We start from the raw sequence: 27560 nt of genomic DNA, 5'->3' as shown, positions 1-27560 counted from the left end.
AGAAGGAACCAGCAAGGAGTGTTGGACTTGGGTTATATTGCTCTAAAGGGACAGCTACTGTACAGGATTGTGGAAAAAAGGCAAGGATGCACGACTCAAGTGAAATAAATTGGAAAACGTTTAACATTTCTACCCAGAGATACAAGTAAGTAGTTTTTGACTGGCTAATGATTTTCTTTATCAATTACAATTGGATATAACCAAGGCTGCTCTAGGAACAATGACAGTTGATTCTCAACTGATCAGAACAAAAATATGCAGTTGCCTACCCCTTTCAACCTGTGTCAGTTTCTGTGATTAGAAGTGAAAATTTTAATCTTCATGCACAATTTTATTATAAACTAAAAGCTATAATTTTATTATAAACTAAAAGCTATAGATGCAACCATCCCTCTTTGTGCATACATGTAACTCTCTTACCTGTCCTTTTCAAACATGAACTTGCATCTTCAACCATCTTCAAGGTAGACATAATTAAAGAGATGGGTTTTAGTAGGTTCTATGATTTTTTAGACTTGTTTATAGAGATTTATAGTGCGACAAACTGTGAAGAAAATCTGCACCCTAAATGTATCAAATTTATTTTATTACATTAGAAGACGACAAAAAGACAGTTGATAGACTCTCGCTTGGAGAACGATAAGCAAAATCTTTAAACTTCTGGATGATGTCAAAATAGGAGGAAAAAAAAAAATGAAGAACAATGCAGCAAAATTCAGATGAAATGACTTATTTAGGTGGCAAGGCCATTGGAGAAAAGATCAAATTTAACATGGATGACAGTAATTAGCTTGTGACCAAATCACTACAATATAGGAGTGAAGTAGTGGTAATATAATCTAGGGATTAGGTTGGCTAGATGTATCAAGCCAGCAGCTACAGATCAGCTGCAGTTAAATAAAACAAAAACTACAGAATATCATTTGCAGACAGTTTAAAAAAATTCATGTATGAAGCACTGGTTTGATCCTTTTTGGACCAGTTTTTACCTTTACCCAAAGAGTGACAAGAATGTGGAATTCACTAACACATGGAATGGTTGAAGCGAATAGTACAGGTGTATTTGGGAGAAGGTGGACAAACATATGAGGGAGAAGAGAACAGACAGTTCTGATGATTCATTTAGATGAGAAGGGATGAGAGGAGGCCCGAGGTGGAGCATAAATGCTGGCAGGGGCTGACTGGGTTGAATAGTCTGCTTCTGCACCATATATCCTATGTAATCTTACATAACACACGCTTGTCTTCAAACCATATTACTGCGCTTAAGTGGGTGAGAAACTAAGGTATTCAAAGAATCAGAAAAGATGCAGGAAATTGGGATTACCTTCTTCAGAAAAGATCATTTTGGGGACTATTAAAATTTCAGTATTATAAAGGGAACACAACAAAGTTGGTCCAAACTAATAATTATGAAGAGTTCAAATATAAATGAGTGTAAAAGGCAACTAATCAGATTTCCAGAGAGAAGAAAGGTTTTGATCCAGCAATGTTACAGAGGCTAAGTATACTGAAGAAAGTCCAACAAAAATACATTTTTTTAAGAAGTTGGAAGAGAGAAAAGTGTGTTCATTGTGAAACATTACAATAAATGCATGATCACCATGTGCCAATATTCTGAAACTACTGTGGAGCTCCTTTTTGCACATGGGAACGCGCTGCTGGAAGATTCACCTTGAGATCATCTGCACCTTTTTTGTCGTCTTCTAGTGTAATAAAATAAATTCAACACATTTAGGGTGCGGTTTTTTTCTCCATTACACTTTATCGCATTCTAAATCTCTATAAACAAGTCTAGTTGAACAATGGGCTAACTAGTGGGAAAGAGTGATAGGTGCCCCAAGTGCAATATTTAATGATCAGTTTCAGGGTATTCCAAAAGCCCTGGATGCATGAATGTGCTTTCTCATACTCAGTCTTCACATCGTAACTTTTAATGGCTGTCATCCCAAATCTGAGTTTCCTCACTATCTGAATGATGTATGGATACCTCCAGTACAGAAAAGAGTTATTCCAGCAGCTTGTGTTATGCTGTCCACCTTTATGTTCCCTTGTCTCATCCATCCTATCCAACTATTTTCCTTCTCTAACCTTGCTTACTCTCCAAGATCATTCAACTTGCCACCACTCACCTGTCCTGTTCACAACTCTCCCATAAGCTCTTGTACAAATCCCTTTAGTACAGCGGCAGCTATTTGCAGTCTCCAACTATTTCCTTCATCACTGCAACCACAGTGTACTACCTTTCCTTGCTTACTCAGCACCCTTCAACACAGCTGACAATGCAAATGTCCTGCTCTACGGTTCCATTCCAATTTGTCTCAACATAGCCAGCAATATTTCAAGTGATTTTTCCACTTGCTCAGCAGGTTCACCTTGGGTATCCTCAACAATCCATCCTTGATATTTTCTATATGTATATTTTTGAGACTCAGCTCCACATCTCTACTTCCCTCGGCCACCTTAACCCTAGACAGGAAATCTTAGTTAAGTCATCAATGAAATAAAAGTTTCTCCAATTGAGCATTCAGTCCCTGCACCATGGAAAATGACATTTGTGACATAGGTTATAGCTGTTTTGATGCTGTGGGAGCAGCAGGCCGGTAATTGGAGGGATTTAAATGAAATTGCAGGGCAGATGGCCACAGATTTGGAAGGCAACACATCTGAGTGCTCTGGAAAGTAAAGAGGTATTGGAGATGGTGCGCTGGCTGGAAAACCAAGCATGCAAAGTTAGGTAATGGCTTAGAAGGCGAGGGACTATGGCAAATTTGAAAGACAGGAGGATAGTGCCTGGTGAAACCATACACTGCCTGCCATCTAGGGACCAGGAGAGGAAGTGAGTGGTCAGGAGGCTGATGGGATTGGGTTCACGGGTGGAGGGGGTAGGTTGCATGTCTGAGAGGAGCATGAAGGACTGACGGTAGAGAAACTAGAGAAAAAGAGTTGGAGTTCAGTGTGTGAGAAGCTTTGGTGAACAAGGGGAACAAGGAAAAGCAACGAAATTTGATTGGGAAATCAGTACATTGGCGACAAAGAAACAAAGAACAGTGAGAGGTGAGAGGCAACGTGAGCAGGGTTGAGCAGTGAAGTTTAAGGAAATAGTTGCTACTATAGAAAAGGACTCGCGAGTAATTTTTGCACTTCAGGATGATCCTAGTGTAGTGCTGTGGCTTTTGTATAGGGGAAATGTGGGAGATAACAGGTGGAGCAAAAGCAGGCAAATTAATTGCAGTTTGAATAGTGAAGACAGGAAATTAAGAAAGTTTGATCAAGTGCTAACACTAGCTGTATCAGGAATATACGATTGGAGGAGGCTATTGATAATTCAATAATCTAACCTGTTCAGTGGGCTCCTAGGTGAAGGAAGTAAAGGAATAACAGTGTTGCTTAAACATTCACACAGCGGACAAAGAAATTCTCCATTCTCCACATCATAGCTTGTGTGCACCCTTAATCTTTGCTGCCTCCGCTGCTCTTTTGCTTGAACTGCATCAAAGTAACTGGCAGGTAAGAAGAACAATATGTAATCTGACAATTCTTCATACAAATACAAACAGTTCATGTCTCACACTCTGCATATAGTTTGAGAGAAATTAGGTGATCTCTTGAATTTGAGCTCTGAACATGAACATTTTGAGAACAGCTTGTATGAAAAATAAATTTTCAGTACTGTAAGTTCCACAGGTCCATAATTTTGAGAGAATGTCAGGATAACATCTGATAGAACTGTTGAAAATTAGCAAACTGTCCTTACTTTTGCAGCTGAAAGCCTACATGGTACATGCAAGGGCAGAAACATGCCACTGCAGCAGGATGCTACTAAATATGTCCATATATTCTGCATTAGGCTCTGCATATTTAAACACCATTACTGATTAGGAACAACATAGTTGAACATCTGTGCCCCTGACTGGTGGGTCTGGAACTAAGGGACACAGTTTAAAAATTAGGGGACTCCAACCTAATACTGAGATGAGGAGAATTTTTTTCTCTCAGGGTTTGTTAGTCTGTAGAATTCTCTTCTCCAGAGAGCAGCAGAGGTTGGGTCATTAAATATATTCAGGGCTGAGTTAGATAAATTTTTGACCAACAAGGGAATCAAGGGTTATGGAGGTAGATAGGAAAGTGGAGTTGAGGCCACAGTCAGATCAGCCATGATCTTATTGACTGGCAGAGCAGGATTCAGGGGCCGAATGGCCTACTCCTGCTCCAAATTCTTGTGTTCTTGAGTGGCACTAGATGAATTGCTCTTGATAGACCAAATGGCCTCCTTTTGTGCTGTAACCATTTTATGACCATAATAATATGGTTTATAATTGCTCAAGAAACTCCGAGTAAGTCAAAGTAAGAGGGCAAAGCATGCTAAATCTTATTGTCCATTGTTGCGCGATTATACGGCAACAGCTGGTTATGTGCGGTTTGTTCCGACAATAGTTTTATAGTTGCAATCGATTAGTTTACCTAGCTTCCCAAGAATAATACTTATAAAAAAGCACAATAAGTAATTGCCAATTAAAGAATTGAGTGTGGCAGCTGACTGCTCATATCTTGTCATTTGTTTCCAAATCTTTACAGAAAGGTAATTAGAACAGACAATATTAGCAGCTTATACACTGGTAAAGGGACCTATATTTGTTATTAATATTTGGTACTAACCTCTGCCAACAGTGGGCGTGCATGATATGTCCACAGCTACCTATATGGGTGCCACAGGCCAAATCTGGTTGCATGAACAATGGGTCATAGTTTTCTGATGAGGAGAAGAGAAGCCATACTGAGTAAAAAAAAAACTATTTAAACATTTATTCAATTCAAAGTTGAGAAAGAATATTTTCCAGTACACATGATTTCTAAACATTGTTGCTCAATTTCACCTGTTTGTATAACAGGAGAATACATGTTTGTATTCCCTTTAGGCAACAGGCAATATTATGCCACTTACCATATTATGCTATAGTACTAAAATATGCATTTGCAGATCAGCATGATTAGTGGTTTGGTGTATATATATATTTTTTTTTCATGGGCCAACAGAATTAAAATCTGTCAATTCTTCCAGCCTTATCAAGTGAGGAAAAATATAAAAGAAAATTACTGAAGTCCAACTTCACAGCAATTGCATACTGCAATTTAATTAATTTACTTAGCATTTATTTCCTACAATGAAAATGACCAATATCATAAACACCAACATGAAAAGTCACCTGGATCCTGAATGGTTCGTGTTCTGTTTTTGGACAAGACTGTTGACCTTTGAACAAATGATGCCAAGACCATTGCTTTGTTGTTCATTCTAATCTCCTGTTCCTCCTGGCACAAAATACACATAACAACTTGCTTCTTCTCAAAAACTCTTGTTTGTCTGGGACCTAAAGCAATCAATGCTGCATCAGGAATTACAGGCCTGGAGATAAAGCAAGACAAAATTAGCAACACATTATCACACTATGTAGCATACTCATATTGATGAGGAGTAATCATCTAGGTAAAGCAATTGTACTATATTACAACAGTGACTACACTTCAAAGAGTACTCAATTGCCTATGAGGCGCTTTGGGCCATTGAGGTTGTGAAAGGTGTGATATAAATGTACTTTTTTTGAGGTAACTTGAAAATTAGATACATCCATTTAAAACTTAAGAACAATTTTTTATCTCTTGTTCAAGCACATTGAATATATCATCAGGCAAAGTGCTTGAGATTGGTCTTGACTTTAATACCTTCAGGTGGTCAAGGAAGCCATCTTCTGTCTGGAATCAGGCTTCTAAAAATTCACATCCTGGCAAAGCTGCAATTGAGGCCTCCAAGATCACTTGAGGACTTAACTCAGAGATAGCAGAGCAGCCCCTGCTCAAATCATCCAACTCGAAAGAGAGTTGCTCCAGTGATCCAGTCATCATTGCTGGATTACACCTAAAAGCACCTGATATGCAGAGAACCTGTGACTGACACTTGACAAACACAAACATCAAAATACCCAAGGGCCAAACAGTCAAGAAATGAGAAAAAGTTTGATGCACATTTTCCATTTATTTTTCTCAAGGATTTGTTAGTCAACACAAGCCTTCTGGTCAACAATGGTTGTAATTCATGAAATACACTGCCATTAGACTTCATCCTGCTACGTGGCAAGGTCTTTCAGCTGTCCTGTGCTACTTTAGTTATTACCAGCTTGATCACTGGGAAATTGTTTTCATTGTTCTCCTGTGCCATCACATATGCTGACTTGACTTGCCAGTCTCAGAGTCACACCTCATTGATCAACTGGTCATCCATCAGGCGTTAAATATACCACAAAATTCACTTCAGCAGATCCACTAAGCAACTCACTTAAGCACTGTAAGAGATGTTCAAGGTTAGATACATCAACAGCTGATCTCCTTTGCCTGATGTTCAACCCATTGTTATATTGGCTGATGGTCATATTGGACCAGCAGCTGCTGATGGTCTGTGGAATAACAAGATTAAGCATCAAACATATCACTAGTGCCCTGAAGTCCAACTGCAACTCAGGCATTGCACTGAAAGTTATCACATAGCACTTATGGAAACCGATGAGATACTTAACATGAAAATTATTGAACATATCTATATCATACGACTATAGTTTTGATGTAGGATTGGGTGGTAAAAAAGGTAGATTCTTGCTACCTAGGCCAAACATTTCATGAGGATGGGTTGTCTATTAAATGCTCTTCTGTATTCATTATTCCCACATACTTCAACCAGGCCACAGTGAAGTTAAAAGCAAAGTACTGTGGATGCTGGAAATCTGAAACAAAAACAAAAATAGCTGGAAAAACTCAGCAGGTCTGACAGCATCTGTGGAGAAGAAGACAGAGTTAACGTTTCGAGTACGTATGACTCTTCATCAGAACTGAAGAGGAGTTCTTGATCACATCATAACGCATAGGAAACTGTTACACAAGTTGAAACACTGGTTTGAATTACCCAATGATGATGGGACAAGCTTTTCACTGCTATTTAAATACAAAGCAAATAATTCTATGGTACCTTTCCACTTGCATATACCTCTCCAGAAAAGCACAAAATCATCGGACAGCATATGCCAGCAGTAAGTGTCCTACGACTCGCATTCTGTCTAGTACTTCGATGTTTTTATTTCAGATACCCATTTATTTCTTTGTGCCTTGAAGTCTTGAATGCCCCATTATTGGGACATCAACTACCTTTGTTGCTAGGAGGCAGCCAATGATATTAGCCATTAGGAATTCAGTATGACCTATCCAACTCAGGTGGGTGGAATGCTGGACACCATTTCAATTGTAGGTCTCTGTTCCAACACTTAGGTTTGGATATGCTAATCATTTTTGAGTGAGAAATGATAGCAAATTCTTCTGTGATCGTGTTTTACTTTTCTTTTCCATAAGCTGTAGACTGTAGAACCACCATTTTCTTCTATGCACATCCTTGGCTTTCAACACCATCTCTCATCAAAGTGATGGGTATATCAAATATGCAAGTGTCCACTGAGTGATTTTGTTGCAAGTTGATTTTAGGGTACACAAAACGTCATAAGCGAGAAAGGGGTATCCAAAAAGATAAATTTAATTTGTTCCTAATATACAATAACTACAAATTCAACCAATCCTATTCAATTATGACGAATTATATTCTAGAGATGGTACATCGGTGATCCCAGCATAAAACATAGTATTTGAAATACTATTTGGACATTTAATGTACTTTTAGCCAGATATCAAGTTAGAACCAGGCAAGAAACAGCAGTCCCTGCTGGACAACGGAGGAGAGACGTTGGAAGAGGATGGTGCCATATCAATCCTGTCATAGGCTGCAGCCAAGTTGAGAAGAACAAGGAGGAATACTTTACCACAGTTACAGTCATATAGGATGTCATTTACTAATTTGATCAGGGCCGTTTTAGTAGAGTGTTAGTAGTGTAAATCTGATTGGAGGTGTTTAAATGGGGAATTGCCAGAAAGATGGGCACAGATCTGGGACATGTCAAGATGCTCAAGGAGTTTGGAGAGAAAGGGAGATTGCAGCTAGGCAATTTGCAAAGGCAGAGGGGCTAGGGTGGATAATTTTTTTGGAGGGGCTGTGACGATGACAGATTTGATGAGAAGATTGACAGTATCAGAGCAGGTGAACCACTAACAATATCAGGTAATATGGGGGCCAGGAGGGGAAGTTAGGTGTCCAGCAGCTTAACAGGAATCGGGTCAAGGGGGTAGGAGGTGAATCGCATGGGTACGATTTTTTTAGAGACATGATGTTGTGAGACAGAAGATAGGCTAGAGAAAAGTGAGCTAGGGCAGGAGAAACCTAAGGGATGCTTGGCTAAGGGAAACAAAAGAAACAACAGAGGCAGCTGAATGGATGGCCTCAATGTTAGTGACAAAGAAGTCCATGAGCTTCTCACATTTGCTGATGGTCTCGAGTGGAGGCAGCAGGGGAGAGGGGCTTAAAAAGATAGCTGTCATGGAGGAACAAAGCTCAGGGTTCCCTTTGATTTTCAGTATAATTATGGAACAGTGAACAGTTTGGAGAGAGAAGAGTAGCATCCGACAGTGCTTTACATCAGCTCTGGTGATGAATTCATAAATCAGCTTTCCTCCATAAACCTCTAAATCTCCATCTCTTGGACATCAGGGAGCAAAATGAGGACGACACTGGGAGCCCACCAGGCTGAGAGTGTGGAATGGTTTCATGGAACAAGGGCAAAGGTGAATGTTGAGCTGCAGAAATGTCATTGTGAACTGGAAGACAGGAAAGTGTTTCTGAGTACACTGACATCAGAAGAAAAGGAACAATGTTATACTGGATGAATAACTTTTCCACCAAGGAAAATTAACTTGGCTCATGTATGGCACTGGCTTAAACAGACAATTCAGTATGTATTATTTGCTTCAGTATAATAACATGCTACAGCTGCAAGTGAAAGTTGGACAAATTAAGAAAAGCTATATTTCAGAATGACATTCAATCACTTATATTCCAACAATTCTTGGTTTCAAACTACACTGCTCACTGAGGATAGCAGGCAGTTGACCCACAGATAGTAGTACTCCGAAAATGCCAGGTGGAGATGCACAAGAGTTCCCCAAAGTAACAGCATTTTATTTTCCTTAAAAGCAAAATACAGCAGGTGCTAAAATTTTGAAATAAAAACAGAAAATGCTGGAAAAACTCAGCAGGCCTGACAGCATCTGTAGAAAGAGAAAGAGTTAACGCTTCGAATCCAATACGAATTCTTCAAATGCAATACAAATTCTTCAGAACCGAGGACTCTGTTTCTCTCTCCAAAGACCTGCTGAGTTTTTCCAGCATTTTCTGGTTTTATTTCTTATTTTCCTTACCTCTTTTCTTATCTCAATTTGCCTAATGTAACATTTGAGATTTGGAGCTCTCAATTAGGGTGATAACGATATGTCATAAAATGCAATGTGACAGAATATAGGCAAAAATACAGTTTTCCTTTCAAATTTACTAAGATTTATCGAATAATAGGTGTATGCCTGATGTATAACAGCTATACATACTGAGGATCTTTTCGTTTTACCTGTTGTCAGGTGCTGTAGAAGATGATGCTTCTAGTTCTTCTAATGTCTGCTGAAATAACTCCCTATTTTCATCTATAAAATGCCTCTGCATTTCAGACATCTGGGCCAATATCTTCTCTCTTCGCAGCCGGGCAATTTCAGCTTTCCGCTTCCGATCTGCTTTATCTTTATCTCGTAGGCACTACAAAAAGGATAGTTAACATTACGACTTAATACAAAATATGCTCTATAATTTAATTATTTAAGTCTCCAAAGAAAATGGGTGGGGGGAAGAAATAAAGGCTTACAGCAAGCACGTTAAACATACTTCGAATATTTTTTAAATGGCCCGGTTAGATAGTAAAGCAGCTCGTTATTTTCAAGCCAATTAATTCAGTATGCTTTCACTGTTTGCATTATTAAGTGCACAAATTACAATTTTAACCAATTTAAAAGCAATTATACAATATTACAAATTCAAATAAACTTTCAAGCAATTTTATCAATTAATACTTTAAATCACTCTACCTTCAATGGGTTCAGCCAACTTATTGAGGAATAGGTTAGACAAGAATAAGTGATCTCAAACTCACTTATGGTTTTTGCTCAATTAACTGATGTCAGTAGTAGGATGTTACCATTGGCTACACAGTCTCGGGTTACTGAGGAGAAAACGTCAGGGGTCCGGCTCCTGACTGCTATCCGATGAATACTGCTCTGTTGGCAATTATGTAGCTATGAGGTGTGCCTCAATAATGCCACGCACAATCAAAGCACACACGCAAATAAACGGATATTTAAGTGGGACAGTAATGGTTGTCAATGGTAGAAACCCCCTACAAGAAGGAGCCAACGCCTTCAGCAGAGTAGAAGAGCAGAGAAGGAGAGAAAAAAAATCATTTAAAACAAAAATTAAAAACCTTAATTTAATATTTGAGGGAAAAACATAACTTGTAGGTTAAATTTAAAGTAGATCGCATTGGGCAGAATTTTCCCAGAATTGCACTAAGTGCAGTAGCAGGCGGGTAAAATGGAGTCCAATTGCCAATGAAAATGGCGGTTTTTCATGGCATGTCTTCCCCAGCCCACCTCATTATATATTCACTCCCGCGAAACATGTCGTTTCCGAGGCGGGCGGGCTCTCATTCACCCACTTGCCACCACCCCGTTGTTGCATCACGCTGGCTGCCACCTTTAAAAGGCAGCCGCCAGCATATGGCATGCTTGCCTTCATTGGCAGGCGTATTGAGTATAAAAGCTGGGAAGTCATGCTGCAGCTCTGTACAGAACCTTGCTTAGGCCACACTTGGAATATTGCATGCAATTCTGGTCGCCACATTACCAGAAGGATATGGAGGCGTTGGAGAGGGTGCAGAGGAGGTTTACTAGGATGCTGCCTGGTCTGGAGGTTATTAGCTATGAGGAGAGGTTGGAGAAGCTCGGATTGTTCTCACTAGAGCGACGGAGATTGAGGGGCGACTTGATAGAAGTTTACAAAATTATGAGTGGCATGGACAGAGTAGATAGTCAGAAGCTTTTTCCCAGGGTGGAAGGGTTAATTACTAGGGGACATAGATTTAAGGTGAGAGGAGAAAACTATAAAGATGTGTGGGGCAAGTTTTTTACGCAGAGGGTAGTGAGTGTCTAGAATTCGCCGTCAGAGGTGGTGGTGGAAGCAGGTACGATAGTGGTGTTTAAGAGGCAGCTTGACAAATACATGAATAGGATGGGAATAGAGGGATACGGACCCCGGAAGTGCAAAATGTTTTAGTTGACGGGCAATGTGATCGGCGCAGGCTTGGAGAGCCGAAGGGCCTGTTCCTGTACTGTACTTTTCTTTGTTCACTCATCGCCACCAGCTCACCACCACTGCCTGGGAGACATGGCCAGCAAAGGCAAAAAGACTGCAGCTCCCTGCTTCAACATTGGGTCCCTTGAGCAACTGCTGGATGCCGTGGACGCCCGCCGAGATGTGCTCTACACCCCGCTCTGGTCGCAGGATGGGTAACAATGTCACCAACCCAGCTAGGGAGGAGATGGTAGCGATGGTCATCATGAATGCACTGCAAAGGAAGACAGCCACCCAGTGCGGCAAAAGGATGAATGATCTCCATCTTTTCATTACTCCCAACTCTCACTCGCAAACCCATCACACATCCACAGGGCCCTCACTCGCTGCCATTGCAAGCGACATCACCATTCACTCTTTCACACACACCATCATTGTCCTCATCCTGTCCATGGGACCATTCACCACCCACACAGGCCAGGCATACTTATCATCTGGCCCGCCAGGAATCCTGATACACTCTCCCCATCTCTATCCACGTAGGACAAACTGGCTCATGACAGGAGAGAAAGGTCGCAGACAGGTGGAGGGAATCAAAGTTCTGACAGAATTCGAAAACAAAGCCATCCAGCTGGCCAGCGATGACCAGGACCGGTCCTGTGCTGATGGTGAGATTGGCACTGCTCTACCAAGTGAGGATCCAGTAGTGCAACATCCATCAGACAACCATGCTATAAGTGATGTGTCCCCTTTCACAGGCCATTGCCATGCACTAATTACCTCCCCATGCTTTCACAGGCACATCTGCCAAACAGCCGAGAGAGTCCATGACCCAGGGCCTCCAATCAAGCCCCAAAGAAACCTGAAGAGGAATCTGAAGGCACCCTCCCTGAAGTCCAATCACAGCGCTCACCCACACCCTCCACCAGTGCGGAGACACAGACCTTGGTGGAACCTAAGCTTTAGAGTAGCCTCGGAATCACAATCTGGTGAGCACATCATACTTTCTGATCCACAGCAGGCAGAGGCAGGGACTTCCCAGGTCCCCGGCACTTGGAGGATTGCTGGAGGCCAGGACATTGCCGAGTCTGAGTCAGATGACGAGCCTCTGGCCTGGGTCATGTCACAATTGCTGGAGAGCAATTTGCACAAAGGCACGCTAGGGAACATCAGGAAGGGACGTCCGCTGTACTCCTCAGATGGCAAGGCACAATGGAGGAGTTCAGCCATCTTCAGGCTGAGGTGATAGCACCGGCATTGCAATGCACCGAGGTCAACACTGGCAGGATGGTGGCCACCATGGAGACCTTGGTCCCGGACGTCACTCCTGCACTGCTGTGTGTGCTGAACTCCATCGCTGATGCCATAGTTGGTCTCCAACAGTGTGTGCGCGAGAGGGGTGCTGGGCAGCTCGATCTCACTCCAGCTACCCCTTCCGCTCATGGAGTGAGTTAATCCTCAGGCACCCATAAGGAGGAGGATCAGCAGGTGCACACTCCGGGGCCATCCACCTAGGTGACTCGGAGTGACCAACCCATCTGACTGCCCTCTTCCTATGACCTCCGCAGCTCAGCTCCACAGACCACGGAGAGTGCCACTGCCACACAGCAGGACCCTGAAAGCAGGGCGGGGCCCTCCAAGCCTCTAGAGGATGCCGACCAAAGTCATCGCAGACAGGACATCACAGTCAGCAGGCTGCCTCCACCTCTGTTGTAGATGTCCAGGGAGCACCAAGACGTAGCAACAGAGTTAGCAAAGTTAGGTAAAAGTAGTTGCACGGCCTGGCCATTGGTGTTGATCACTTGTACATACTGTTCACTGTTGTCAATAAACTACTAAGCATGTCTCCCTGTCTATGGTTCCTTGTTCTGATGAGCAGTGTTCTTGTCACTCAGATGTGAAACCTTTCTGCATAAGATAAAAGGCAGGTGTCTCAGTCCAGGGCCTCTTCCCTGTGCGGCTTCAAACCACAGTGATGGTCCAGCCTCACACTCCCTGGAAACATTACTGATGCCTGCACCTCAGCAGTGCTGGTCATTGCTGCCAGAATGTAGTGGGCAGGCGCCACAGAGTTCTCTCATACTTTGTGTGTGCTCTCAGCACTTTTAAGGTGGGGCTGGCCCCCATCACACCAACATCTGCGACCAGTGATGCTATGCACAAGCTCCTCAGGGACTGAGATGCTGAAGGCGGACACAGCATCAGATGCATCTAAAGTTACATGGCCGCGTCTCGGAGATGGCCATGACCATGGAGCGCAAGTGAGATGCCCTCAGGCAGACAGGAGTCAGACATTCTCAGAGGCTATGTGAAGATCTATGGAGTGTCCTCACTGCATGTGTCGTCATCCTCCTGTGATTGAGCGACTATTAGGGCCTCCCACTGCATCTCCATGACAGAAGCATTCTCACAGAGGGTATTGATGCTGCCATAAGCCAGACTGGAGTCAAACGTTCACAACTGCGATGTGAGGATCTACGGGGACACCTCACTGTATGTCGTCATCATCCTCCACAAATCTGGCAGATATGAGGGCCTCCCGAGTGCACCTGCCACTTCTAGTCAGTACAAGAGCCTATCCCCATCGTCATCACCACCGAGGACCCCCTCACCCTCATCCCTGTCAGCGTCCTCCTCATTGGAGACTACGTGCAGCTCCTCCAACTCCTCCTCAGCCAGCTCCTCACCCCATTGCAGCGCCAGGTTGCAAAGGGCGCAGTAGACGACGATGATGCGTGACACCCTCTGTGAACTGTATTGCAGGGCTCCACCAGACTGGCTCAGGCACTGGAACCGCATCTTCAGCATCCCGATGGTCTGCTCCACCAAGTTGGGAGCTGCTGCATGAGCCTCATTAAAGCACAGCTCTGTTGCAGTCTGAGGCCGCCGCTTGGGGTATCATCAGCCACGGCCTCTGTGGGTAGTCCTTATCCAAGGAGCCAACCCTGCAACTTCTGTGGACCCTGGAAGACTACAGGGAACTGCGAGCGACTCAGGATATAGGCATCATGCACATTCCCTGGAAACCGGGTGCATATCTGCAGGATGCATTTCTGGTGGTCGCATACCAGCTGCACATTCAGTGAGTGGAAGCCCTTGCGGTCGATGCAGTCCACTGAGTGTAGCGATGGAGATTTGAGTGCCACAAGTGCAATCAATTGCACCCTGTACCTGTGGGAATTCCGAGGTCAGGGCAAATCCAATGGCCCTTGCATCCTGGCTGTCCTGGTCCCAGGTGAAATGAACAAGCTTGTGTGCCATGGAGATGGCGGCATCTGTGACCTCATGGATGCATTTGTGGGTGGCAGATTGTGTAATCGCACAGGGATCACCTGTGGAGCCCTGAAAGGAGCCACTGGCATAGAAATTGAGCACCGTGCTCACTTTCACAGCCACTGGCAGTGAATGCCCTCCATGTCCCCTTGGTGCCAAGTCCTGCAGTAAGTGGCAGATGTGAGCCACCAGGTCTCTAGACATGCACAGTCGTTGGCGACACTGGTTCTCAGTCATCTGTAGGAGTGGCAGGCGGCATCGATAGACCCTGAGTGTTGCTATGCACTGACTAGCCACGGCTCACTGTCGCTCCTGGGCAGCATGTGCAGGTGCCCCTGCTGCCCCTTCTTCATGAGGTTGCTGCTCCTGCCTTTGCATAGCCAGGTGCCTCAGTCGCTCTCTCCTCAATCTTCCGGTCTCTGTAGGCCATCAAGCATATAGCTAGGTTACCAGGATCCATGATCCTAACGTGCAGGATGAGAGAGAGAGAGAGAGAAACGTGATTATCATGGCTGTGCTTAGCACCTTTCCTGGCCCCATGTGACCGCCCCTTAACGCTGTCCGGAGAGTGCTGGTCATTCCCGATGGCCAGAGCTGAGTGCGCTGCATGGCTGCCCCGTCAAACTGCGACATAGGGGACACTGGTCCAAACCAGGATGTTGAGACTACAAAGGGCTGTGAGCGCTTCCAGCAGTAACTGCTGCATGGCCAGTGTTGGCGAGGAGATTGTACAACATCTGCAGTCTAATTGCTCTGCAGTCTAATAAAGTGGTGGCGGACTCTAAGTCTGTGCTGGGGGTGTGGGGGGTGGCAGGGCGGGTAAGTTTTGGAGTGCTTGGCGGCCCTTTGGTGCTTCTGTGTTGCTTGCATGGGCAGGCAGGCGGGCTAGGAGCCTGACCGCAATCATATCACTGTGGCTGCGCCTGATTTGTCTTAGTTGTAGAGGCATGGTCAGTTTATACAGGTGTCCCTAAGGCATGGCTACTCCCCTCACTTACCCTGCCCCCCACCTTGATTGCCTGTGCGTGGGATGTAGCAACAGGGCAGCACCTGACACCCCCCCTCCCCGCCTCTCAGCAGCCGCCTCCGAGGCTGGCTAGCACTTACAGCAAGAGAACCTCTCACCTCAGCAGTCACTTCCACGGCTGGCCAGAACTTGCCCCCAGACACTCCCCACCCCTCAGCAGTTGCCTGTGGGGCCAGGCATCAGTTTCCCCCGCCGCCCCTGAGGCCTGTAAACAACGGGCGAGCTGTGGAGAACGCTGCTGCTCACTCAGCTCAGTTCCCCCAAAGTGAAGGCCACCAAGTGCACATCGCCTGCGTGTTGTGAAACACATCAGCGTGCTTTCCCACCAACGTGGACGGACAATACAGTGGGGTTCCAAGAGTCTGGCGGGATGGCCTTTTAAATATATGCTAATGTATTACAATTAGCTCCCCGCCAACCAATGGCAGGTAATGCAGCCCACTGTCGGCAGGCTGAGCAGAAGATCGCGACCTACCTTCACGCTGTCGTGAAGTGGGTCCCGCCATTTTTTCCGCACACGCCACCTATCACGCCCGCCAATGGGCTTGGAAAATTCCACCCATTATTCATAAAATACATTACAAATAGTGTCTTGGACCACCTTTAATCGCAAATATTTTTATGAAATCGTTTTGAAGTACTACAATATTTTTGTACTTCAGCACACATTTTGAAAAACATCTAGTAGCCATCTTAAAATTTAAATATATAGCTATATGAAACCATGCTCTCTCTTTCAGGAACAGAAAATGTTTTAAATGATCTTGCATTCATTCTATTATCTTACCTCCTCCACGCCATGGCCTTCTGTTTCTACAATAGGGGCCGAATTACTCCGTTCTCTCAGCTTTTTAACAGCTCCAAAAAGCTTGAAAACAAAAAATCAGTCTTTTAAGAGTTGAATATAAATGAACAATCGATTTTATCAGTGTTACATTTCATTTCATAAATTTAATAACAATTTTTACTGTTGGTCCATGCATCAATTCTAGAGTGCACCAAAAATTAAAATATTGTTGCAATTCGTTACATCACCCAGAATACACATTTTCATAAATTCTTGTCTTCCAGGTTTCATAAAATTATGCAATCACAGATAAAGAACATTGGTGTTTATATTTAGGGACGGGTCACTTATTTTGGTTAAAAATTAATGAAATTAGTTTTTCAAAATACCCTTTCAGAATTAAATCTCATTTTTTCATACCAATGTCATGAGTTGGCCAGTGAAATTGGTACATTAAGTGTAGTTAGGTGAGGGGGAGCAGATACCAAAATAAGCAGCTGAAGAAAAAAAGTATGTTACAAAAGGAAACTTGGGCATGTATAATTCTTACTTAGTTTTGGCTCTGCATTGAGAGTTTTTGAACTTTTTGAACTAAAGGTGTCTAATGAAAGTAATACATTTTCCCCCTACTTTAGTTAGCACCAAGTGACTCCAGATACAACAAAGCTCGGTGCCTTACAATACCTTCGGCCACTGTTGCAGCAGAAAATCCCAACTGCTATTCTCTTACTTTGATTTATGGTGTGTGTAAAATATTCTAATTTAGTACCAATTTTTACTGTTGGTCCATGCATCAATTCCAGAGTGCATCAAAAATTAAAATATTGTTACAATTCGTTATATCACTCAGAATACACATTTCATCTTTGTACAAAGGTGACACACCATCAGCGAAGAGCAGTGTGTACGGCACATTTGATAATTACTTTCTGATTCGGTGATGTAAGTAATCAAGATTTTCTCTTCCAATGGGTCATAAACATTTTTTTTTAAAAATGCTATTCCATTTTTATAAATATTGCAGATGCTGGAAATCTGAAATAATAACAGAAAGTGCTGGAAAAAACTCAGCAGGTCTGGCAACATCTGTTAATGTTTTCCTTCTTCGGAACTCACATTGGACTCAAGACATTAATTCCATTTCTCTCTCCACAGATGCTGCCAGACCTGCTGAGTTATTCCATTTTTATATGGGACTTGATAAGACTTGGACTAATATCATAACAAAATAGGGCATCTTTTTCCAAAAGTTTGCAAGACATCTTTGAATACATTAGGTGGGAAACATACTACAATTTGCAGGTGTTTACTTCATTTAACGCACAAATTCCTTAGTTTATATAACAGCCACAGAAATCACTGCTACTCAGGAATTGCAAATTGCCAAAATCAATAAAAAGAATCAATTAGAAGTTTTACTATTAATATATTTCTAAACTTTGAACTCTGCCTTACACAAAGAATGGAATTTCACGTTTGCGACAGGGTCCCACTCACCTACCGGAGAACTGGCGGGAGCCCCACATTGCTTCCCTTCGAGAAGCCCATCAGGCACTTCACTGGCCAGACTCGGGCCTTCCCTGGGGTTTAGGAGCATTCATAGCCCTCGGGGTAGAGAATTCTAAAGTTTCACAACCCACTAATCAAAGGTGGCAGAGTTTAGTGCTCAAGGAATCTTCCCATCAAAAGTACCAAGTTTTCCTTTCATTTGTTCTCAGGGTTTGGGAAAAGCTGCATTTATTGCCCAGCCCACAATTACTCTGAGAAGGTGATGGTGAGTTTTCGCTACAGTCCTTGTGCTGATGGTGACCCCATAGCAGTAGCAAGTAGCAACAATGGATAATTGGCAATATATGTCCATCTGAATCATGCATAACAAAAAGGGGAAGCTGCAAGTGATGAATTTTCCTCAAAATTGCTGCTGTAAACAACAAAAGCATCAAGCAATCCAGATAAAGTGTGAAGCAACAGTGCACAGCCAGAACAGATTGAAGTTATTTTTAAGTCTGTTCCAACAATGCATACACCAAGCCGAGGAGAGTAACATTTTTTTTTCTAATTTCCTCACACCAGCTATCCTGAAACAGTTTATTCTGGGGCCCATCAGACTAGGAACTGGAATGAGATTTTACAAAATCACTTGGTGCCAGACCCTTCCAGCCAGGAAACAGAACAAACTTTCATGCAATTATTCTGCGCTGAATCTGAACTGAATCGAAACACCAAACATGACTGCCCGCTGGTTCACACACTGGCAGCTTTACTTGAAATACAACTTCATATTTGTCTGATGTTACACCCATATACTGGTGTTATACTCACATATTATGAAGCCCAAGCAATGCAAGACTACACCAGCAAATTTTCTCACATTTCTTGGCTTAATGGCATTCCAGTCAGATATGGACCCATCTCTGACATTACGTTGCCAATTTTGCATTAGTTTGTGCTTGACTAAAGTCTCTTACTGGTGCAGATGAGGTACATAACTACAGTCTATGGCTACGTAATAGAAGTTGCAATTGAGGGTGGATAATAAATGTTGGCCTTGCCAGCAGCACTATCAATCACAAATGAATGAAAGAAAAAGAAAATACAATTTCACGCACACTCAAAAAGATAGCGACAGAAGCAGGAAGAGAGGGGATTGCAAATTAGGAATACGAGTCAATAAGGGTCAATGCTTACTTTTTTTTATTCTGTATTGGAGAGACATTAATGTCTATAATATTATTGGAAATTATTTGGGCTTGTAGTAGGGTCTGTGTGTGTCTGCGTGGCTTAATTGGATTAAAGCCAGCTAGTCTGGGTGCTTTGATGTATAGTAGTTTTGAGATGTTAATCAGATAAACTTAAGTTAAAAGTATTTGCATTTTTTAAATAAACCATTCAAAAGAATGGGTAAAATCTTGCACCTAGCTGGGAGACACCAAGCAATCACTAATAAAATTGGTGGAATGAAAGGATTGTTAGGAGAGGTAAAATTAAAAAAGATGTAGTAATAGAGTGGAAAATTTACATTCAAAGGGGAAGCTAGGTATAAACAGAAAGGAGTTTGTGTGTATAAGTCAGGGGCATTTAAGCTCTAACCAGCCTGTAAGACGACAACTGTGTCTGCAAAGGGGCCAAATTGCGAGGAACCGCATTTTGAATTTGTACGGTCAAATGTGCTTTGCTTGGTGTCTGCTTAAAGTCTATGGGTTATTGCTGCCTTGAAGATTTACCTGGGATTGGTTAATTTGGGGATTTGTTTAATAGTTATTATGGTAGTAATTTGTAGACATGTGTATGTGTTTAATTTGTTGTTAAATTAATAAATGTTTAGTTTTATATAAAAAACCTCTTGAGGCTTGTTGGTTTTATTCCTGAATTCAGAGCTGTATCTCGAACATACCAATTGAAAATATAGGTTATGACAGTTGTTCAAGTTTCCCTCTGGGATTTAAACAACTCAGCCTTAACCAACTGTGTCATAACAATTCATTCATGGGATGTGGTGTCACTAGCTAGGCTAGCATTTATTGTCCATTCCTAATTGCCATTAAGGTGGAAGTGAGCTGCCTTCTTGAAGTGCTGCAGTCCATGTAGTGCAGGTACATCCACAGTGCTGTTCAGGAGGGAGTTCCAGGACTTTGAGCCAGTGACAGTGAAGAAACAGCAATATATTTCCAAGTCAGGACGGTGAACGGCTTGGAGGGGAATTACAGGTGGTGGTGTTCCCATGCATCTGCAGCCCTAGTCCTTCAAGTGGTCGTATGTCTAAGCAGCCTTGGTGAGTTGCCGCATTGCACCTTGAAGATGGTACACACTGCTGCCACTGTGTGTTGGTGGTGGAGGGAATTAACTTTTTTTGTGAATGGGGTGCCAATCAAGCGGACTGCCTTGTCCTGGGTGATGTCGAGCTTCTTGAGTGTTGCTGGAGCTGTACTCATCCAGGTAAGTGGAGAGTTTTCCATCACACACCTGACTTCTGTCTTGCAGATGGTGGATAGGCTTTGGAGAGTCGAGAGGCGAATTACTCGCCGTAGGATTCCTACCTTCTGGCCTGCTCCTGGAGCCACAGTATTTATTTGGCTTGCCCAGTTCAGTTTCTGGTCAATGACCGGAATCAATGTTGAGAACTTCCAGGGCAACACCCTCCTGACTGTATACCAATGTGCCACCCCACTGGTCTATTCTGCCAGTGGGACAGGACAAATCCAGGGATGGTGATGGTGGTGTCTGGGACATTATCTGGAAGGTATGATTCTGAGAGTATGACTATGTCAGGCTGTTGCTTGACTAGTCGGTGAGACAGCTCTCCCAATTCTGGAACAAGCCCCCAGATGTTAGTAAGGAGGACTTTGCAGGGTCGACAGGGCTGAGTTTGATGTTGTTGCCTAAGTCGATGCCAAGTGGTCTGTCCAGTGTCATTCCTTATAGACCTTTTTGCAGTTTAATACAACTGAGTGGCTTGCTAGGCCATTTCAGAGGGCACTTACATTGCTGTGGGTCTGGAGTCACATTTGGCCAGACCATGGTAAGGACAGCAGATTTCCTTCCTTTAAGGACATTAGTGAATCAGATGGATTTTTATGACAATCAACAATGGTTTCATGGTCACCACGAGACTTTTAATTCCAGGTTTTTATTAAATTCAAATTCCACCAACCGGGTGGTGGGTTTGAACCCGGGTCCCCAGAGCATTACCCTGGGTCTCTGGATTACTAGTCCAGTGACAATACCACTATGTCACTGCCTCCCCCAACCTGACTCCTCCAAGACATATCTACTTCTGTGCATGTCTGTATTCTAATAACATTGAATAAGGCCAACTGCAGAAAATAAATTTAACTGATTAGCACCGCTGCTACATACCTTAAGTATCCATTTGATCATGTCCTTATAAACCTCCAAATGGGGAGAATTTTGCAAGGTTTCTAGCATTGCCAAAATACTAGGCGTGTTTTCTGGAGCCTCGCCAGGACCTGTCAAATGGTTCCAATGTAAATTACAATGTCAATATGCAAATAACACAAGAATTTGCATAACTTCACCTGATGAAGTACATTTTAATTAAATTATTAAATTATTCTGATAATAAAATTTGCAGATTAGTTCTTAGGTGCTGACAAGAAAAAGATGCCTGCCACTTAAGAAACATTCCTCAAATCGAGGCTAGATGAACTCTTTTCTAGCTTTTGCAGACTACAAATAGCTCATGTTCTTGAAAAGCAATAGAAAAATAGAAAAAAATCAACGGGGGCGGTGGGAATCAGGACTTTTAAGGTCCCAACTGAAATGGACACTGAGGAGGAAAATATATTCTGATCACAAGTTGGAAAGAATTTAATCCAAGCTTTTCAATTGATAAAGGCAAATCCACAGAAATACCATGTAAAAGCAAATCAGAACACGATTATTAATTGAAGATGCTGCAATATAAAATGAAGCAAAAGAATAACAGTTACATCCGAAGACTGATCAGCTTACAAAAGCAAATACTGATTCAGCAGCCAGATTGAACAAGAAACTGTATTCATTTTCGAAAGCAGGAAGTGGAGAGATGAGAATCTGGGGAAGAGAAAAAATCTTGAACGACAGCTCAAAGCGAATGAATGACACCTGCCTCGTTTCTGCATTTCTTTATTTACCAATCTACAGAATTTTTGACAAAACTAATACATACGTGAAATTTTTGATGTGAAGTTAAAAGTAAAATCACTGTCTGCACTTGCACTTTCTATTTGCTGTTTCTCCTCTTGTAAAGCCATTCCGATCAAGTGCAAAACCTAGATGAACAGGATGATGATATAATGAAAACCCATCTTTACACAGGTCTATATAAACTAAAATAATCAGACTTGAACATTTATGAAAGAAACAGTATTCAGTGCCAAGACGTAAAGGATCAATATGCCAAATTGGTAACAAAAACAAAAAATGTTGAAAAACTCAGCAGGTCTGACAGCATCTGCGGAGAGAAAGACAGAGCTAACGTCTTGAGTCTGTATGACTCTTCTTCAGGGCTAAAGGGAAGTAGAAATGTAGTGAAATATATGCTGTTAAACTGGATAGAAGCCCAGCGATAGGTGGGGGCAAAGGAGAGATTGCAAAAGGTGTCATAAACAAAAGGTCAAAGGGTTGTCAATAGTGGTGGTACTGGCTAAAGTGGGTGCTAATGGTGGCAAAGAGTGGAAAGCAGAATGTGATAATGGCAGAACCAGGGTAAGCACAGTGGAAAGTGACAGATGGCCATAGTGGGAGTGGGGTGGGGGGAGGGGACGGTGGTAGGAAAAAAGATTGACGAGGCTAGTTTCCAGCATCCACAGTATTTTGCCTTTATCTTAGCAACAACCCTTTGACCTTTGGTTTATGACATCTTTCGCAATCTCTCCTTTGCCTCCACCTATCGCTGGCTTTCTATCCAGCTTAACAGTATATATTTCACCACATTTCTACTTCCCTTTAGCTCTGAAGAGTCATATAGACTCGAAACGTTAACTGTGTCTTTCTCTCCACAGATGCTGTCAGACGTGCTGTGTTTTTCAGCATTTTTTGCTTTTGTTTCAGATTTCCGCAGTATTTTGCCTTTGTCAAATTGGTAAGATTAGTCCCATGCACATGACTCTCCACAGGTTTCTCAATCTCAGTGGTGAATTCATAGAAGGCACCAAGCAAAATCTAACACTTTTCTAAAAGGAAAGAAGAAAGCAATGCGCTCAGGCCACTTCCCAACAGCTTGTAGCTGCTGGCATTGATATAATTTCATGTGAATGAACTGATCTGTGAATTTATCTAACGGTAAGTGAACAAAGATAAACTTATGAAGCTTTCCTAATGTCATTATATCAAACAATCCTACAGATTATTTTTATACAAACAACTGGTGACTTGACATCGAAGTACATCCCAGAAGCCTATTCCTAACAAAAGATTCACCAGGTACAAAGTGTTATTCTTAAACGGGAATTTTCGTAGCAAATTTATAGTAGTATCAGCAGGACACAGAAGTATTAGGAAATGTAGGAACAGACACAGGCTAACCAGTTCCTGAAATTTGTTCCATTATGGCTCACTCAACTCCATTTACCTGCCTTTTCTAAAAATCCAAGTCTTAAAAATTTCAATAACTCACCATCCACAGCTTTTTTTTTTGAGACAGCACTGCAGATTTCCATTACTTTGTGCAAAATATTTCTTCACTCTCATTCACAAAATATAACTTGACTCTCGGCTGGCCTAGTTCGAGTTGTAAGATTATGCCCCCAATCCAATTCGGTTGGTTCTTTTCTGTGAAATCATCCATGTCACCTGACTTTGACAGTGTTCTGCTGACTTAGTCCCTCAGAACTCTCACTACATGAACATGCAACAACAGTCCATGTATTAAACAGGCTAACCCCAATTCCAAACACAATTTAAGCATGTGTGGGTGAAATGGGACACACACCAAACATCTTCACCAAAAACTGGGACTCCACTAAATAGGTTTTAGAGGTAACAGGAACACCAAGTACAACTTTTCCAACTAATTTCAGCCCAACTTGCTTTGGATTCAAATTGGGCCCTGACTCCACCTTTACAGCCTATTCCTAACAAAAGATTCACCAGCTTACATATAAAGTGATATTCTTAAACTGGGATTTTAATACTAAATTTAAATTAGTATTAGCATGTACATGACACTGAAGTATCAGGAGAAACCTAGGAACAAAAGCAGGCTAATCAGCCCCTCAAACTTGTTTCATTATGGCTCATTCAACTCCATTTACCTGCCTTTTCTATTAATCGAAGTCTGAAAAATTTCAATAATTTTCTAATGGTACCAAGTGAAAATAACTTCGCATCAATGTTAAACTGGCAGGCAACTGCACCCTTGAAAAGTTAAGATGCCAAGAAAAAAAGATGATGCCTATGATCTTATAGTTCTAATATTTAATGATAACGATGCTAAATATCAGGGGCAGCAGGTTAAAAGGGGCTTCCAATTTGGATGAGAGGGTAACAAACTCCAACAGATGAGAAGAAAGTGCAAAAGTCAAAGTAATTAACATAAAAATCTTTCTAAAGCCAATTTTCTTTATGGTGACTATGTTTTTGGAAAAGTTCCTGACTCTTCCCTCTATTCCGATCACATTGTTCAGCTCTTTTAGCTGTGTAACTGTATCGACTCCAACACTTTACCTGATGTTTTAATGCTGGAAGACTAACCATTTAAGTAGAGAAGTAGAAACGCAAATGATTTCCCTCCATTTTGTAACCTCAAAACAGAAAGGCCAAACTATCTAAGAGCTTATTTTCAGCTGTGTTAAAGAGATCACAAGATAAATTCTAAACAGTGAACATGTTTGACTGCAGAATGTAAAAAAAATGGCAAAGCTTACCCTTTGTAACATACTCTCAGTCCAGGCATGTCCATTTGGTTCCACAACCCACTGCAACACTGTTCTCAAGATATACACATAAACATCTGACTGAAGGATGTTTACCAGGCTGGCAAACAGTGGGCAAAAATGTGGAAGGACAGGGGGTGGAAGAGCTAAAACAAAGAATAATTTCATGAATATCATCACTACATAATGACTCAAATTTCTACTGTCTGTGTTTAACATATAAAAGTATTCAAATTTAATTATCCATCTTCGAACATGATTCACAATCTCAGCATCCATATTGACAAAGGTTCTCGGCTGAATCGGAGGCTATCAGGGGCCAGTGTGTTTCTCGGTTTGAACAGAAGGAACACACCCACTGAATCCTGAACAAAGGATCACAAGGATTTAGAACATAAATAATTCCTCAGCAAGCTCCACTTCTTTAATCAAATAGGAATGTGAATGGAGTGTTTTTTTTAAACTGTGTCCAGACTTCCAAATAAACAAAACGATGATCTAACTGAGCAACCACACTCAACACTGCACAAAGCCATGGGAACATCAATGTCTGAAGGCACTATTCAGCAAATCTGTGTTGTATTGACTATCCCAGTTCATACAACTGTAGGATAAACAGCTTATTCTCCATCTTTCCTTCTAATTGACAATATCATAGCCAGAAAGCATTTATCAAAATTACTTCACTGTCTTGACTGAAGTGAATAATAATGCTGTGCAAGTAAATGTCTGTACACATTACTGAAAATCGTTATGCCCTGTAGGTTATGACTGCAACTCAAACTGCAGTTTAGCTGCATAACTTGCAAAATGATAAATTAATCTGAAAACAAACTAAATATGCCAATATATATCTCTCTTAATTCTAATCGGATCCATTGTAAAGAATGTGGAATACTCAAGTTGGTAGTGCATCTAATTTGACATCTTAACAATTCTGAATTGTCCAATATAGAAGGTATTGAATTAAAGCAAGGCACAACCAAAGAAAAACAAAAATAAAAGGCTCATGGAGCCAGATTAACCTCTGAGTCGACAATGATATGAGAGGAGACCACCTCTGAATTAGAAATGAAATAAAATAACATTAGCTTCAAAATGGGACAAAAAATGAAGAACCTCTAACATACCAGTGTCTTCTCCATTCTGCTTCCTTAACTTTCTTTGGGCTTCTTCAGCCTGAATAAAATTAAAACACATTAAGATGAAGTGATTTTTAGTTATTACTTTGGTTAGCAAAAAAGAATATAGTTCAATAAACTTTTTGAAGCCTCACAAAATACGTCCTGATAACTTAAAATAAAATTTGAAAACTTGAATAAAAGAAATGCAGTAAATGTAATGCATATGGATTTCAAGAATTTGTTTGATAAGGAATCTCACGAGTAGCTTTGAGGGACAAATTCAGGAATCTTAATCAAACTGTCATGGCACTACACATAAGAAGTCAACAAGTTCATTATTCAAGTCACACAGATTAGAAAGCGATGGGATAACTAGACAGGGTTGGAAGGGCAAGAGTGTAGGAAGCACATCATGATGGGATGGGCAGCGAGGCGCAAGGACATAAAAGGAAAATACATTATTTATGTTAAGCAACTCTTGCCAACTTTTCTTCTGACACTACACATTTTAAAATTTATGCCTATTTCCTCTTGGTCCCCAGAGTTTGCTAGATAAAAAGTCAGCAAAAATAACTGACAGGAAATGTCAGCAAACAGTTTCAAAGGGGGCACTGCAGATTTATATCCTTTTACTTCCTGAGACATTTGAGAAGCAGAACTTTGTTTCAGCCGCTGATATCCAAGATCTGAAACGATGCGTGTTTATAACTGACCAGCTGCATCTTGTCACCGACGATAACCAAAAATACTGCATTTTCAGAGGAAGAGACACTTGATAAAAAATTAAATTACAAAGGTAATTAAGTTAATGGCAGAAAAAAAACATTCTTCGAGTCTGAGAGGTGCACAGGGTGCATGAGTTAGAAGAGGGGAATATCTTGTGCTGAGAACTAAAGGTTTTGGTGTTTCTTGTATTTTCCCCGCTTCATATTCCTGCTTTGGATTCAACATTTAAGACAATACTTAGCTTACACAACTTAATACCATCAATTAGTACATAATAGTCAAGTATAGATGCATGCATACTCTATGTCTAAACTTAATTTTTGTTTAACTATAGTTTACCTTCGATTGATCAGCCCTAGAATAATGGTAGAAGAAAACATTAAATTCCTTGATGCATTCAGGCTTTAGTTCATAAAGCCCTCTTCCTGTTAAACCTGGTTTCCTGTGATAGAAAAATAAAGGAATTAACATGCTAGCAGACATGTAAGGTCTATGCAACTAATGCAGTATTTCACATTAAGTTCCATACTTACTTGAAAGAAGCTACAGATTCAATAACCTTTTCCATTCCAGTCTCTTTGTTCTCCTAAGGGGAAAAAGAATCAGCAGGATATGTACCATTTGTAGATCTGATCACTCCATCAGAGAATAAATAAAAACAAACAAGGGTAATAGGCAAACATGTTTTAAATATTTAGTATCTTAATCTGCAAAGCTTCACTTGATACCATAAAAATAGACCAAGTCCATGCCTCAAATTCTGTTACCTTTGGTTATCTACATATTTTGGAAAGATTTCTATGCTAAATGCTATGATTCTATATGCTCAATGGATAGCCTATAAAACAAATGGTGTGGCATGATGGCAAGATAGTGGTAGGATGAAACACCTGGTATCAGTGACGTCAGCATCAGAACAGGGGCAACAGAC

General features: G+C 41.7%; 1 protein-coding gene across 2 annotated transcripts in view; it reads right to left on the bottom strand.

Moving 5' to 3' along the window:
* ubr2 (ubiquitin protein ligase E3 component n-recognin 2) overlaps window positions 1-27560 on the bottom strand; it is a 141660-nt gene that overhangs the window by 22529 nt on the left and 91571 nt on the right. For both annotated transcript variants that reach the window (XM_078557131.1, XM_078557132.1), the window contains exons 22-32: window positions 27163-27215; window positions 26969-27071; window positions 25910-25958; window positions 24771-24925; window positions 22073-22175; window positions 21262-21371; window positions 16405-16485; window positions 9549-9730; window positions 5208-5407; window positions 4660-4753; window positions 3342-3503 (exon numbers count right to left, since the gene is read on the bottom strand). In XM_078557131.1, coding sequence (XP_078413257.1) covers window positions 3342-3503; window positions 4660-4753; window positions 5208-5407; window positions 9549-9730; window positions 16405-16485; window positions 21262-21371; window positions 22073-22175; window positions 24771-24925; window positions 25910-25958; window positions 26969-27071; window positions 27163-27215 — 1292 coding nt within the window. The remainder of the gene's footprint in view (window positions 1-3341; window positions 3504-4659; window positions 4754-5207; window positions 5408-9548; window positions 9731-16404; window positions 16486-21261; window positions 21372-22072; window positions 22176-24770; window positions 24926-25909; window positions 25959-26968; window positions 27072-27162; window positions 27216-27560) is intronic.

The sequence above is a fragment of the Cetorhinus maximus genome, chromosome 14 (genome assembly GCF_964194155.1).
Source record: "Cetorhinus maximus chromosome 14, sCetMax3.hap1.1, whole genome shotgun sequence".
In the NCBI taxonomy this organism is placed as follows: Eukaryota; Metazoa; Chordata; class Chondrichthyes; order Lamniformes; family Cetorhinidae; genus Cetorhinus; species Cetorhinus maximus.
Note: the sequence above shows the minus strand (reverse complement) of the source record. Positions and strands in the feature narration are given on the sequence as shown.